Source organism: Sinocyclocheilus rhinocerous, unplaced genomic scaffold, assembly GCF_001515625.1.
Source record: "Sinocyclocheilus rhinocerous isolate Xijiao unplaced genomic scaffold, SAMN03320098_v1.1 scaffold1111, whole genome shotgun sequence".
Taxonomy (NCBI): Eukaryota; Metazoa; Chordata; class Actinopteri; order Cypriniformes; family Cyprinidae; genus Sinocyclocheilus; species Sinocyclocheilus rhinocerous.
Genome location: NW_015655406.1, coordinates 443,431 through 458,175, shown reverse-complemented (window position 1 = coordinate 458,175; position 14,745 = coordinate 443,431). Strand labels below are relative to the sequence as shown.

Genomic DNA, 14,745 nt, shown 5'->3' with positions numbered 1-14,745 from the left:
ATAGTCCAACATCATCTCCGCAGCTGTTCTACTAGCTAAATGATGGAGTTATTAGTCATTTCTTACAGAAAATAAACCAGAAGTGGGTGATGACAATCATAATCCCGTGGCAGTGGTCACACACTTATGCGTTCACACAAATGCAATCCCTCCGAGTCAGGATATGTTCTTAATGGCAAGGAGAATAAAAATGATGGCTTCCACACACATCTGGAGCGCAGCCTGATTATACACTTGCTTCACGACACCCAAGAGTCACCAGCACACATTTACTCAACAGCCAGACTACAGACTGTTACTCAACGCTCATATTAACACGTGTGTGCATGGAAGATAAATTCTAAACATGTCTAAACAGGACCAGCGCGGCAGGAAGATCGCTGAGGCATCAACCTTATGGGCTGGGGGGAAATCTGATTCCTACTGTATCCCCATCCCGGACAACCACACAAACACCATAACAAATTCAACTCCGGCCCCCTTCCACGCACGCCACCCTCCTTTGCAATCTCTTTCTGCTCCCGTCTTTGTGCGTGCAAGTCTACTGCTGTCTTTTCCTCACTTGTACTCATCCCACATTTGTGTTTTCCACAGAAAGGAAATGCAAATGTGCCGTTTCCCCACTTCTCTGGGAAACGCCACAGGGCGCCGGGATAGAGAAATTAAACAAAGTCGCTGTGATGCATGCAGCAAAGTGGCAATAAAGTATTCATTAACAACCATTCAGACGCTAAGCTGTTCTACTAGCTAAATGATGGAGTTATTAGTCATTTCTTACAGAAAATAAACCAGAAGTGGGTGATGACAATCATAATCCCGTGGCAGTGGTCACACACTTATGCGTTCACACAAATGCAATCCCTCCGAGTCAGGATATGTTCTTAATGGCAAGGAGAATAAAAATGATGGCTTCCACACACATCTGGAGCGCAGCCTGATTATACACTTGCTTCACGACACCCAAGAGTCACCAGCACACATTTACTCAACAGCCAGACTACAGACTGTTACTCAACGCTCATATTAACACGTGTGTGCATGGAAGATAAATTCTAAACATGTCTAAACAGGACCAGCGCGGCAGGAAGATCGCTGAGGCATCAACCTTATGGGCTGGGGGGAAATCTGATTCCTACTGTATCCCCATCCCGGACAACCACACAAACACCATAACAAATTCAACTCCGGCCCCCTTCCACGCACGCCACCCTCCTTTGCAATCTCTTTCTGCTCCCGTCTTTGTGCGTGCAAGTCTACTGCTGTCTTTTCCTCACTTGTACTCATCCCACATTTGTGTTTTCCACAGAAAGGAAATGCAAATGTGCCGTTTCCCCACTTCTCTGGGAAACGCCACAGGGCGCCGGGATAGAGAAATTAAACAAAGTCGCTGTGATGCATGCAGCAAAGTGGCAATAAAGTATTCATTAACAACCATTCAGACGCTAAGCGGGGCAACAAGTGGTCAAGTTAAGAAGTTAAACAGGGACTTTATATGGTAAAACCTCCCCTGGGCTTATATATTTACTAAACAAAAGAGCTCCTTTGACGGGTCTTGCGGAGCAGTGCACCTTGCCCGGGGGGAAACGGGCTCATGTGAATGGGACTCGGGATAAAGTGCATTTACCTACTGAGTGGCGTCACTTTGATGTCAGAGGAGTGGGTAAACACAAACACAATCAGAGAAAAGACCCGTCATGTCGTATTTTGAGGGTCTCTGGTCTCAGCCAATAGCTACACGCTCTATGTTCTCACGTTTGGAGGTGAAACGACAAAGATGTCAAAACCTTAAAGAAAGAGAAAGATGAAAATCTCTCCTCTACTTTGGTTATGTGGTACATCTGGAGAGGAAGCAACCATCTTCATAATTAAAATTAATAATAATAAAAAAAAAAAGAAACAGATTAGTATTAAAGTGTGGCCAATATAAAATTACGCATCAACCATCAACAACATTTTCTTGTCATTAAATTCTATCATTTATTTCGATTACATTTATTTAAAAACAATTTAAAATAAAATACATAAATTAAATTAAATTCTAAAAAAAACCTCTCTAGATATTGGCCACTAAAAAAATCCACATTAGTGGATTAGTGCAAATCCCCATTAATCCACATCCACTAATAATACAAACTGATTGATATTAAAATTACCATATTATTTCTTAAAGTTCTTGATGCGAGTTCAAATCGCAAATGTTGTCTTGATTCAGAAAGCCTTAAAAACAACATGAATCAGCATTTGACTTCCATAATGTGATATATAAAATATTATATTTAATGATTTAACCATTTTAAAGCTAAATTCAGTCACATATTATAAAATCGTTTAAATAACACAAATGAATCATAAATCATAAAACCAGGCACATCTATTAGAAAATTTAATTGGATTAACTTTGAGTTCATGACTTTAAGCCACACATAAGACTAATTCAGAGGTTATAAGTGCTGCATGCTTTTCAGATTTCTATTTTTATGATCAATGTCATTCATTTCAAAGTTTCTTTTCTACACAAATTCAGCTGTCCTCCTATATCTCTATACGTTTAGAAGTTAGTGGTTAATGTGAATGTGCTCTGTGGCACAGTGTGCAAGGCACTCATTGATGGAAAATAAAGGCCCAGTGCCAGTCACAAGCCCACCCCCAGATCTCCCAGAATGTGAATGAACTGCTGTGAATAGAACGATGAACCCACACAAATGCCCTCTCACCACTCACGCCCGCCTGCCTGCTCGCCCTTCTTATGTGGATGAACGCGGGGGCGAGACGAAACAACAAAAACATCAACAAACAACAAGGGATGTGTGAAGCCCCGCCCCTTTTTCATTCCATTCCTTTGCACCCCTAGGACTGCAATACGCCCCGACTCCTGGCCAATTCCACAATCCACAGGGAACTTAAAAAAAAACTTGATCTTCTCACAAAGCTATACCTCCACCCATTTCCCACCAGGAAGAGGGGTGGATCGTGGGTGGAGGGTCAGTGGTGGAGAGGGAGGGCCTGGCGTTGCTTCAATGAGAGCAGATGAGAGCTCATCTTCTTCCATGACAATTGCCACCCACTCGAAAAGCACGCAGTGTCGGGTGACTGAAGAACGCGAATCAGCATCTCAATTGAAGGCATCAAAGGCTCCGGATGCAGGGGCGGACTCCGAGATCAACACTTCATATATATATAAACAATAAGAAATTTAAATTTTTAGGACCACTAAGAATTTTGTGTTGTAGCAATGATGACTTTCATTATTCTCATTACTTTAAATTACTTTAAGTCAATTGCCACCCACTCGAAAAGCACGCAGTGTCGGGTGACTGAAGAACGCGAATCAGCATCTCAATTGAAGGCATCAAAGGCTCCGGATGCAGGGGCGGACTCCGAGATCAACACTTCACAAATTTTGTGTCCTCTCAACACCACTATTGGAAAACATTTATTTTTTCTTTAGAAAATGTGAGCTTTAAGAGCTGGACAGAGACATTTGATATAATGGCCTCCTCAATCTAGTTCTCAGTGACTCATTATTGACTTTGAAAACAACTTACAAAGAGTTTCTTCATATTACATGGTTTAATCCACTGAGAAATGAGAATTGTGTGATCATGACTTAAATTTAGTCATTCACACTATAAACCAGCAAACTAAAGTGAATCCAGATCATCTCTAGAATCTAAATCTTAATCTGAAAGTATTTGAGATGGGCAGATCTAATGACTGACACAGTGTGCTGATTAATGATGCCAAGCTCATTAAAGAGAGCTCGCTCTTGACCCCATCCCACGGAGGAGTCAGAGCCTCTCCATAGCTTCACAGGAGGACATTCTGGGAAAATACACCAAACTTTAAATGATACTGAACTGTAGACGATATAATGGCACATGCTCTGCCTTTTATTTTGAATAAAATTCCATCTGTGCAATAAAGTGATTGTAAAACCATATGAATTATATTAATGAAAAGTTCTCTACAACTCAACTACAACTTATGTTCCCAGTATCTGATCATTATAAACACAGTGGTGTTCCCATTGGTTAATCACAATTTAACACTATATCATAGCCAATGAGAGCACAGCAGCTCAAATTCAGGATTTCACAATTCTACCATTACAATCAAATGGTTATATAAGACTAATTATACAGTAATTTTATATTAAACTCACAGACATGGTCAAATGCTGGCTAAAACTGGATTAACTGAGAGACAATCCCCCGGTCAAGACCTAATTAAGACTTGCTAAAATCACCTCTCACCCCCCACAGAGCAGTCTCATCTTATTTTCCACTGCTATTCCACTCACCGCACAACAAACACGTGTCATTAATAATCACACACTCTTAATCCCACAAAACCATCATTCTATCTGACACTTTAATCTGAGAATGGTAGCACTAGAACTAAATATACTAATAACTGCACTTTGATCTATTTTTAGTGAAGTTAATAAAATCTAATTTATTTTTAATAGAATCTGCATAAAGGCAGTACAATAAATACTACAATTATGTATAAATAATTGAAATACGTATTATTTTTCTAATAACAGTATGAAGAACTGGGGTGCCTAATTGTAGTTGCAAAATCTTAATTCTTAATTGTAAAGATTTAGTTTCTTTTTGACAGATAAAACCCACAGATATTCCCAGGGTAATACTGTGATTACAGTGAGAAAAATAATCCCCTCAGTTACTAGGACAAGTAAAACATGAATGTGATTTCCTGTGTCACTCTCCAGTGTGGCAAATACAACAGATGGAATGAAATAAAGAAGTGTGGATTGGCATCTCTGAGTGTTCCTGCTGAGGAAAGATCCCAGTTTTAATCACAGCTGAGCTCTGACAGACGGCGAAACCCAAAAACCCCAGCAGCTCACAGGTGAGAGTCCAGAAGAGAGGCCACGGCAAACCTAACATCACTCTTCCTGTGAGAGCTAAAAGTGTGCACTGCTGCCGCCCCAAGAATGCTGAGTATTCGGCCTCACGGAGATTCCCCCATGGCAATGGATCAGGTGAGAGAATAGAAAAGAGAAGGGAATGGGGAAAGAGAAAAAGAAAGTAATAGACATAAAGAGAGACGGAGAAAGAAAATGCGAGAGAACCAAGACAGAATGCAAGAGAAAAATACGGGCTAATGTACAGTTAGATGGTCATTATCGGCAAATAAACAAGATTTTTACCCGCTGAAGGGGTTTATTTTGTGATAATGACCAGTTGACTGTAATAATCCCTCTTATTTCATGGCTACTAACCAAATAAACAAAACTGATTGAAATATCAAATACTAACCCAATATGAACTATTGGTTTGAGTTTAAAGTATTTTATAATGTGAGAACAAAACAGAATATTTAAACTACCACAGCTGTATAGGAAATCAGTGCCCTGGGACAATATACACATTTTTTTACCTCAGAAAGCTACGACTGACCAATCAAAATCAAGTATTACGAAGAGCCGTGTTTGATAGTGAACAGTCACCTAAAGATTTTGACCCCTCAAATGAATAAACACTTCATTAAGTGAGAATCCATATGGAGTTCATATGTCTGTGTGTGAGTAACTACTAGAGACACTTCATCCTCACCAGATGCCCACATAAACATCAATCTCCAGCATCTGCGGACAGACCAGCAGTAAATGCTGTGGAACACACAAACAGACACTCACACAATCCATGACCCAAAATGAGAAATGAGGACCACCCATGTGACTTCTGATATGCAGATGTACATTTAAATCAGCGTTGGCCACATCTGACTTCATGACATGACTAGAAGCATCCAGTGACAATAAACAGGAAATCTGTTCACTGACCTTCTTTGTCCACTCTAACCAAGCTGTGTTTCCCTCCCCTGCTTTGGATTACACTCGGTTAAAATTTTTAAATGGAATGGAACCAGATTGTGGCCAGATTTTGTTTCCAAGATGTTGGAGTTGGAATGACGATGCTTTCACGGGCTGTTTGGTTTAAAGTGACTCGTACCTAAATCATTAATGAATATTCCACCCAAAAATTAAAATTCTATTATTATTTATTCACCCCATGTCATTCTAAACTCGTATGAACTATAGGACTATCCTTTTAGATAAATTAATTTAAGAAACACCCTAAATAAACAGTAAAAATAAAAAATAAAAAATAAATAAATAAAATGAAACAAGAAGAAAATATATTTACCATAATGAAAATTATGACCATTAAGAATTTAAACCAGTATTTTTCTTGTAATAAAATCAGCATGAAGACAGTACAACAAATATTACAATGATACTTCACAATTTAAATGATTAAATAATTTATTTTGCATTACAGTATTGAGAATGGGGGTAAGGTGCTTAATTGTCATTCTAATATATATATATAATTAGAGATTTCATGCCTTTAGCTGAGAGACTCATTATATCACAGCACTCAGAAGCTTCTCCCTCTATCCACACACTCATGCTGAACCGGCTGACCTGAAACTGGTGTGAAAGGGTGTGATAATCCCCTGACCTCACTCTGAGCACTCGCAGAGCATGCTCCTGGTTTGTGAGGTTTTTTTTTAGGTCCAGCTGCTGCCTGTGTCCTGATGAGATGCAAACGGGCTGCATTACGATGCAGCTGCACGGATTAGAGCAGAGGTTTGTTCGGAATGCTGAGCACAAAAGACATCATCATATCACTCCAGATTACTGAACCATGCCGGCATGAGCAGTCAGATACACTGATAAGGAGGTTGAATGTGGGTAAATGGTGTCAAACGACCAAAATTGTTAGTCATATTCCCCTGTTATAGAGCGGTTCTGTCCAAGTCAGCAGAATCTGATCTTGTTTTCACAAATAGGTCATTAAAACATCTTAATGCATTAATATGCTCAAATTGCAAGGCAAGGGTAAATTAACACACTTTTAGGAAACTTACTGTGCTTATAATTAAGCGCATTAACAACATAGCGACAAAACCTTGCCTACTTTTATATCACCCAGCCAGTTTTGAAGCACAATCAGTCAGCTGACAAAAATCATTGATTAGATAAACTAGAAGTGTTCGTGTCAACAGGCTCGAGCCCTTTGTGCGATTGGAAGGACTCTTCCTGTTTAGGGGCCAGTAAGTCCACACAACTTACAGTATCTTTACCCAGAGCAGCTATTTTAATACAGGACTATGACCTAACCCATTTTGTGCATGGAGGGCAGGAACACCCTCACAGGGTTAACGGTCTCACAGTCTCAAATGCCAAAGGCCCTCAAAGTGAATTGGAGCCTCCAGTGTCGCAAGAGAGTGTTTTGCTGAAATCCGAACAGCCTCCAAGGAAATGGCTTAGATGGAAAGAAAGAGAAAAGAGCTAGAGAATAAGAAAGAGGGACTTCCAAATGGCTCTTTTCCCCTTATCATCCATCTGTCTATTCATCCTTATCAGATCTCCTCTTGAGATCCTCATGTGGTCTCAATGCCAGGTTTGAATGATCATTACCCTCTCTAACACAATACGTCCAGTGTTCCTTCTATAAAAGCGGATACTTAAAGGCCTGGAGAACAAATCACTCTCGACTGACTTCATTTCAAATGACCTGATTTTACATGACAGCACAGAACTCTTTATAGAGACTGGATGAAATCAGAGACATTATAAGAGGGAGATCACGGTCCACTCAAATCAAAATGAATGCTCAATAAGGCAGCTGCAGAAATGAAGTACCATCTTTGAATTAAAAGAGCCAAAAGCATAGCCTAGAACATAGAAAAATACTCTAGAACGTGCATGTGCATTAGCTGGAAAAAGACCTAAAAATAATTTTGTGTACCTAGACATACACAGGTCTGCTGCCAACCCATTACCATTTCCACTTGCCCATAACCTGTCCATCTGCGGTTCCGTTCTCATCAAATAAGTGATATTTCCTTGTCTGGCAGACACATGTGTAATGGCCTTAGCACATTAATTATAGTGTATTATGGCTGTATTTGTTATTGCTGTATTGGGTGTAATAGTCAATGAGATGTATAATGCTCACCACCACTCTGGCCAAAACCGACCCCTTAAAACCAACAGTAGTTATTTTACAAAATTAAAAATGATATTTGCAGGCTACTATGAATGCCACATGTTTGGCATATAGAGGTTAACCACATAAGTAAAAATAAGCTGAGACTGGTATGGGCTCCCTGGTTTTATCCAGTTTCCAACATTTGATTCTGATAAATGAAAAATGGGTCACTTAAAAACTGTTACTTCTAAAACTTCTAACTTCGAAATGTGTCCACTAGCATGTTAATGTATGGGTGTATGATTAATACAGTAAACTGTGCCACTCATAGACATGATAATGATCCATGCTGCTTCTTTATATGAACTGGTGAAACTTGTTAAAATCTAAATTCAAGGACCAAGTCATACATGAATCAGTTCTGATATCAAGTGCAAACAAACATAAGCCAGTTGGTTTTTAAAGCCATGCAATCTAAAATATACCTTCTTTTGCTGATCTGACAAACAGTATTTTTGCCTTTGTCACAAAGTCAAGCAATTGGATTAAAGATAAACTGTTCTGGTGTCAGTGTAAAAATAGCATCTATTTGAATAAAACAGATACAAATAAACACATACCAGTGGGTTTTCAAAGCAAAGCAATCTAAAGTATACCTTCTTTTGCTGATCTGACAACAGTTTCTGCCTTTGTCACAAAGTCAAGCAATTGGATTAAAGGTAAATGCTCTTAGATCAGGGTAAAAATGTAATCTATTGCAAAACAGGATGCAAAAACAGTTACCAAATTCCTCCCCTATATCTGTAAATGGGTAGCTCCACCTTAAACTGGCAGAGACCCAACACCAAATTTTCCTCAATTTTCCCCTGTTTTAAATGTAACCAGTATGATGGTTCATGGCATAAAACTATAACTAAAAACTATAAAATAAAACTGTATAATTGCTATCTGCTATCCTTTATAATTAAATAAAAAACTAAGTAATTAAATAAGCAAAAACTTAATTCTGAGGAAATCTACACTGATCTCATTCATTTTTAGCCCAGAATTGCTGCAAATCAGTCCCAAGGAGGGTCACAATAAAATAAAAGAAATACAATAAAAAGCTTTGAAGTCAACTTTGAGCTCCAGTATTGCATCACAACAGCACAAGCTCAAAGGTGCTACCTATGAATTCTCCTCCAAGCACAGGAACTTCAACGTTTCAGGTACATCATCCTTTTACACTTATCCAGAGCTGCGTTAACTTACTCTAATCAGTCCTGGACCATTTTAGCAAAGCAGTGATCCTGACATCAGATCAGCATGAGCAGGACAAGTTAAGCCAACACTAGTCTAAACACCCATTGGGGTGCGTGTCTGTGTGTGTGTGTGTGTAGTTGAAGGGGGTCAGAACCCCTCTGGAGGGAGGCTGGCGACACAGACTCATACGGCTCTAAATCAATTGTGCATGCTGGGTCACCTTTCAAAGGTGGGGACGAGACATGGAATTAAATCATACATTCAAACAGCATCGATTTACATTAAATGAGCTGTGACTGTGGTCGATAACCCCCCGATGGCTCAAAAATTAACTAAACTATGACTGAAAACGGCGTCTGGGTGCAGTCAACGGTTTGATTGATCATCACTGAATCAGTGTCATTCCATTTACGAAGACAATCCATTTCTACACCAGACCAAACAAGATTGGGTTTCTTCTAAAACTGATATGGAAAAGGTACAACATCTGCCATTGGTTTAAAAGCCCTCACTGCTGGCATCATGGGAAACGACCTTGATGAATTTCAACAGAAGGGGGAAGGAAGTTGCAAAGCTTAAAGAACAATAAAGATGTTGATTTACTCTCCAAGTGAGGTGGAACTGCTTTACTAGAAAAGTGAGCTGCACTCGTGTGAGTGGGGGTCGCATCTCCTGACCCCTAAAGTGGGTTGACAGAGCAAATCGATTTAAGGTATTATAGACAGTCAGACGTTCTAGCTTTATGAGCCTCAAACGTGCTCAGTTTGGCTTGGTATACTTCTGTCACGGAGTTCCTGATAATAAAAGCACTGTCAAATGGAAAAACTGATAACGTATCTAATAGTGGTTGACGTCTTGACACAGCTAACTTAAACACAGATGGGCTGGGTTTTAGATCTTCAAAGCTTTGAGAACTATTCAAGGAAAGTTTTAGAGAAACGCTTCAATGATCATATAATGCACCAAACTCAGATGAGAAGGGAGGTTTAAAATCTTAAAATGGGCGTGGGTTTGACAATAATTAGCACATTCCTGTGCGTGCTGTGAGGCGCTATGGAGTGAAAACAGTAGGCCTGCAGTTTGGGGTGGACGGCAGGTGCTGTCTTATGATGAGGTTTATAGCCACTCTCCAAAACCAATTAAAAGCGCTAAATGTGAGTTTGGCTCGAGAGCTCTGCGACTGCAGAATCTAAATACTGCTGCGCCCTGCTTGACAGAGCAAGCAAGTAAGCAACAACTCAGCTTTTTCCTAAGAGAACAAACAAAATGGCAAATCCATGACCTTTTCAACCATAACCACATTAGATCCTGCTGATAGCAATATATTATAAGAACAATTTAGACATCATGGAGCTAATCAAAGACTGTGGGTTGTGTAAAGGGATGGGTTCTAGCATAGCACCGCTTCATGAAGAAAAGCAATTCCTAAGAGAGCATTATTTGAAATCATTCAAAAACGACTGGATCTACAAACACGCTCAGTGGAGTGTTAAATCCATCTTGATTAAAGCAGAAAAAAGCATTGAATAATGAACTGTGCAGGCCAGCTTTTGTAATTAAGTCCACCAGTGCATTCTGGTCTGGGACACTGAGCCTTTGGCAAACAGGGAAATTGCTTGGTCCTTGTTCTCAAACAGTTGATCGCAGGGCGGACCTAGACCTGGGGCATATTAATGTGCGTAGCAGATCTTGATAATTTAACTCTACACGATGCTTCTTAAAATCCCAGACACAGCCTAGCCAATTGAACTCTTAAAAATAAAGCTTCTTGAATGGTTTTGGCAGCACATTAGGTTCACTAAGAACCATTTTTCACTGTATAAGAATACTGAGTTCACTCACTTGATCTCTTGGTTAAAAAGTTGAAGGATTTGAAGGTTTACTGCATCAGTGCCACAGAAGAACCATTTTAGGTTCTCCAAAGAACCTTTCAGTGAACAGTTCTTAAAAGAATCAATTTTTCAAGAATAATTGTTTTTTCATTTTAAAGAACCTTTTGTCGAATGAAAAGCTTCTTCCTCATGTAACCACCGATTCCAATAAAGAACCTTTATTTTTAAGAGTGTACATTATTTTTCTTCAGATCAGAATGGAACTGATTTTGACATAAAAAGGTTCTTTTACTGCATCAGACTGTAAAAATCTTTTAAGGAGCTTTATTTGTAGGAATAAGCGTTAATCTGTTAGAGAGTTCAGGCCCTGTGCAAAAACAGTAGACTCATCTGCCATCATTTCATCACTAACATCTAACATCTCCTGTTTTGCATCTGCTATCGATTATTTCAGAAATGTACTTAAAAACATACTACCGAAATAATTGAAACGGCATGTTTGGTTTTCTGTGAATTTCTCTGACTTGTGTTGAAGTTTCGAAATGACTGTTTCTTCAACTCTTGTTTGTGTTTTTAATTACTCTGACACAGAATGAAAGTGGACTCAGCTGGCTGAGAAAAATCTGAGACGTCTGACAGGAAAGCCATTAGAAACGCACAGACGGTTTTTACTCATTCGGTGTGCAGTTAGACTGGAGAATCCGTCTACGCAGTGAATTTCCTCCCGAACCTAGAACATTTATCAACTCATCAAATTCAGTCATGAAAACCAGAAGGTAGCACATGAGAAAAGTATATTCCAGAACATTCACACGGTTCTTCAAAGCCACAGGCCACACAAATGGAGCTGAAGCCAAACAGAAATGCTCTCTTACCTTTGAAGGACAAGAAGACCCGAGGGGCGTTCTGAGGTTCACCGTCCGAACCCAATGTTGGAACAGATAGAGCCAGGAGAACCTGGACTGACCATAGACTGCCCAACAGCATGGTGCATCCGGTGAATTCAGAAAGACACACTTGAAGAGGTCACTGGGAAGAAAAAGCACATTATTGTAAATGATATTGATGTCACTTACTGCTTTCCAAAGTTAAAGGATGCAAATACTTAAATAAAAAGTATATTTCTTTGGGTTACCAACTACGGAGCGAATTTGACATTTGGCACACTTGCATGCCATATTTCAGCAAACACTGTAGTGCACTACAGCGCATTCAAATTAAGTCACTGTCATTCTTCAAAGCATAAACATTAGTGGTCGACCGATATATCGCCAAGGCTGATATTTGGCATTTTTTAAATATCGGCATCGAAATATCGGTTTTCCTGTTTTGCCGATGCGTTTGAGGTGGGACTTTTATTTTGATGGCGCTGAGAACGGCAGCGCCTGAGCACACAGTGCTCACATTCTCCCTCTTGTTCGCCGTCGTCGTTAACAGTTCTGTCTAAATACGGCTAGAAGTCTGTCTAATAATCAGACAGAACGGTTAAACAAAGGAATTAATGTATACAAAAATTCGTATAATGATTGCTTTTATATTATTAGTAATAGAAAGGCAAACATTATAATACTTTCTTGTTTGCCGTCAGCATTCAGCAAATACGCATTTATATAATTTAAACAAATCTTTGAATGTCTAATAAACATCTAATTTCAAAAACCTTGCAAACTTAGTCGGATCCAGTTGTGAGATCTTGTGAAGTGTGCATTTGTATCCAGCATGATCGTGTGTTCTCTGCGTGACGGTCGATCCGTGAGAATTGAATGCTGACAGGAGGAGAGTTCAGCTTCACTGGAGACGCGCGATCGACACACTTTAAACTCGTGATTTTAAAATATGCTTTAAATTTTGCCCGCTGTCATATTCATGTCATTTTCATTGTGTGCTGTATGTAAAATGAGTGTTACCTTGGCTTTATTTGAAAAAATATGATTAATGCACACAAACTTCCCAGAATACTGAGTGCCCTGTTGGTTAAAGTGTTTACTTCCTTTTTAATTATAATTTTATTAAATATTTTTATTTTATTTAAATATTAATTTTCAAATGATTTGAAATTTCTTAAATATGAATTAAAATAAATAAAATTATATTGGCTTTATATCGGCCACCCTGGCTTTATATAGGCCACCCTGCTTTCCAAGATATCGGCATTGGCTGTCAAAAAACCAATATCGGTCGACCACTAATAAACATGCTTCCTTTCTATGTAAATTAGATTCATTACGGTTTGCACCTTATTCACAAAACTGCTGCTCACCTTCAGCTATAACATTTATTATTGATCACAGCAGCTTATCAAATTAAAATATTCAAAGAAAAAGGAAAATACATGTTGAATGCATTCTCTTATTCACTCAATGTCATATCTGAAATATTGTTCGCCCATATGTATTCCAGATATTTTAAAGTTCCACATGTTTTACCTCTGGGCTGCCTGCTTTAATAAGAGAAGCTAAGAGGCCCTCCACAGTAAACATTTCACCAAAAAATAAGGGTTTGGTTACATTTGTTTGAAACATATAGCAAAAGGATATTCCCCACGGGAGTATGTTGACAAACCCCACTGCTGCCACATAGTCCATCTCTTTCAGATGGACAGGAACAAGGCTGCCACCCATAGAGGGGCTGCACACACGCTGCTCAGTGGTGGCGTGACACTTAATCTTAAAAACGTAAATCGGTGTGGATATATCTTAATCAATGATACCGTTCCTAAAGCCACATGGCATTGACATTGATCACAACTGCATGCGTAATACCCTTTTTTTATGAAAGAACAAACATCTAAAAAACCTGAAAAGTAGTACTAGCGGAAGACGATCAGTCCAAAAAAGCGCTGCCTGGCCGCAGAGCGTTTATGAGTGGAAGCAGCTGTTCAAACCTCAGCTATTTGCAGGCAATTTGTTAACTGTCCGGCTGTTTATCTAAAATCTCTGCCTCTTTACCTCACACAAGCCGGTGAAATTAAAAAACAATTATATGAACACAACTGCACACAGACAGTTGGAGGCAAGCAATTATGGATACAGTCTCACAAATACAGTGAAAGAATAGATCAATACATACACGCCAAAATGTATGGCTTTTAGGGCTTTTTTTTTTTTTTAAAAGAACAGGCAAAATATTATGTGAAAAATTGTGGGATAGCAAGAAACATTCAGGCTGTTGCATTCAAATTTCATTCTTTCAGTTACACTTTTGATTTATTAATGTTTTAAACTTAACTCCCAATTAAGAGGCACTCTGTCATGTCAACTTTTGCAATAAAATAATTCCTCAGCTACCGCATTAACACATATTATTAAACTGTGATTTAAATTCCAATATGATGAATTTAATTAAAGAAATTAATAAAACACAATGAATAGAATGGGCTCTTCAGCAACTCATAATTCAACAAATCGAACTTGGCTTGTAAATTCAGCCTTCCTGGAAATGCAAGTTGTCAACATTCATAATCAAGTCTTATGACTGATCAACAGGTCAATTGATCTCACTTATTTTTATGCAATTCTTGCTTTCTACATGTTTTACCCTATTTGGCACTAGAGTATCAATATGTACAGCCCATATCTGCATTTATTGTGTTTGTTTATTGCTAGTTTGTGAAATTGTTGCGGTGTTTATTTTGTAAAGACATGTACTCTGGCCCCTGGAGACAATGTATTTTGTTTCTTTTTCCTGCTTCCCAGCAGAGC

The 14,745-nt window shown here is 38.9% G+C and overlaps 1 protein-coding gene across 1 annotated transcript in view; it reads right to left on the bottom strand.

Moving 5' to 3' along the window:
• LOC107718228 (semaphorin-3F-like) overlaps positions 1-14,745 on the bottom strand; it is a 63,257-nt gene that overhangs the window by 47,385 nt on the left and 1,127 nt on the right. The window contains exon 2 of the mRNA XM_016525223.1: positions 11,920-12,073. Coding sequence (XP_016380709.1) covers positions 11,920-12,031 — 112 coding nt within the window. The 5' untranslated portion in view covers positions 12,032-12,073. The remainder of the gene's footprint in view (positions 1-11,919; positions 12,074-14,745) is intronic.